The 1,891-nt window shown below is 36.7% G+C and overlaps 1 protein-coding gene across 1 annotated transcript in view; it reads right to left on the reverse strand.

Annotated features, from left to right (window-relative positions):
• Nucleotides 1-819: 819 nt before the first annotated feature.
• Nucleotides 820-1,891, reverse strand: part of chs1 (chitin synthase 1) — a gene marked incomplete at both ends in the record, with an annotated part of 21,544 nt that continues 20,472 nt past the window's right edge. Inside the window, 2 exons of the mRNA XM_079997246.1 lie at nucleotides 820-891; nucleotides 1,219-1,285. Coding sequence (XP_079853372.1) covers nucleotides 820-891; nucleotides 1,219-1,285 — 139 coding nt within the window. The remainder of the gene's footprint in view (nucleotides 892-1,218; nucleotides 1,286-1,891) is intronic.

Below are 1,891 nucleotides of genomic sequence, written 5' to 3' on the forward strand. Positions count from 1 at the left end.
CCCTCTTGACTGAAATTATTTTATGCAGATGAAGTTGTAAAACCTTTCACAGTGGCGCATAGATTTTATGCAGTTTTCACAATTCCTTGTTAAATACTTTTATTGGTTCCATTCCAGTGTATTCATCAAATAAACATGCTGGCATTGAACGGCTTAAAGGTTTGGCAAAAGCATGGTCCGCTCCTAAAAACAATGCACTTAAGCTCGTCATCTTTGTGTGGTGACCATGAACACCTAACAATGATAATGTTGCTACGATGTTCTAAATATTGGCAAATTTATTGCACAAGTTAGTGTCCAAAGTACACAACGTGCTTGAGTACAGCTTTGCTGTACACAAACTTGGCACAGGTTTGATTAGGACACAAATAATGAAAGTTGTTATTGCATTAAAAATGTAAATCTTCCTAAAGAATTGTACACCCCTCAAAAAGTCCTAAAATTTGTGGATTACATTGACATACTGTATTTCATAAATGCTCGGAGTTCTATACAGTATAGTCTCTACATTATTATTTTTTTCTATTTCATTGTATGTAAAGCATTGTTATAATCATTCTTTCGATGTGAAAGGTGCTATGGAAATAGTTTTCTATTTCACCCTTATAAGATCTGTCATTTTGTTATTTATAAAAGATTAAAGTTAAAAAACAAAAAAAAGTTAAATAAGGGAAGGGTAACGACAAAATGGTTTGGATTCGATTGAATGTGAGTCTGTAAAATCTGGTTTGTCTTTGTCTCGTGATATTTTCACAGAGATTCCAAGTGGTGCACACGATGCTGATTCGTAAAGCTTTGTCGTTGTTTTGACGTTGTGGATTACATGTCGTCACTCGTGATAACCAGTCCATTGGCGGTGTGATTCTCCAGGACCAGTCCGTCGTCATCCCCCTAGAAACACAAAACACAGCCTGATAAAGTACCATGTGCTGAAGAAGAACAACTAAGCACAATATTGAATATTTTATAATATATATATATGTTTTGGGGTTTTTTGATTGTTTCGGCAATAGATTGCATGTATAAATGTTCTTTCAGTATATATATCCAAAAACACGGCAACTGTGTCACATTCTATACTTTCTCGTACCACTTTATAACAGCAGGTGAATCAACTCTGATCACTGCTGTCTCCCAGCCATATAATAGATACTGTCGGTAAATTTTGTACATGTACAAGTGTGTGTGTGTATGTGAGTGTGTGTGTGTATTACTGACAACATCGTTCGGCTTGTAGTCTTTTTCCGTACTGCGGTAGGACACCACGTGGATCAGAGTGTAAATCCTATAGAGGAGGTTGGGGGCAGGTTTGAGCAGATAAGTTGAAAAGCACAAGTTGAAGTAGTAAAAGCGCAACACAAACATGAGAAACTATGTGGAGAATGTGCTCAGCACCATGGAAACCATTCTGGTAACCTCCTGCCCTTCATCCAAATGATCACTAAGGCTCCTTTCATTGTTCTAAACTAGCGATTCCCAACCTATGGGCCACGGTGGTATTGCAAATGGGCCGCCAAATCATGGGCAAAACACATAGATTGTATTGAAAAAATGAATACAAAATAATTAATTACAAAAACGTTTTCAAATGTAAAAGAAAAATAATAATAATGATTCATGGTATTTTTTCTGTAAAACCGTTAAAGATATATCATCACAAATAGATAGGAACTTATGATAGGGAACACTATGACCAAGCCAGACCACAATTGGCGTGCATCTGTACATTTTTGAACTTGAGGTGATAATCATAATGGATAGTTTGTGAGCATCATGCACACTGAAAAGGAAAGAAGCCATTGGTTCATCAACCACAAGCCAAGTCCTGGTGGGACAGTCCCACCTGTCAAACAAAAAAAAAAGGTTTGGAGAAACTATGGCGCTGAATATT

Source organism: Zeus faber (assembly GCF_960531495.2).
Source record: "Zeus faber genome assembly, chromosome: 3".
Lineage (NCBI taxonomy): Eukaryota > Metazoa > Chordata > Actinopteri > Zeiformes > Zeidae > Zeus > Zeus faber.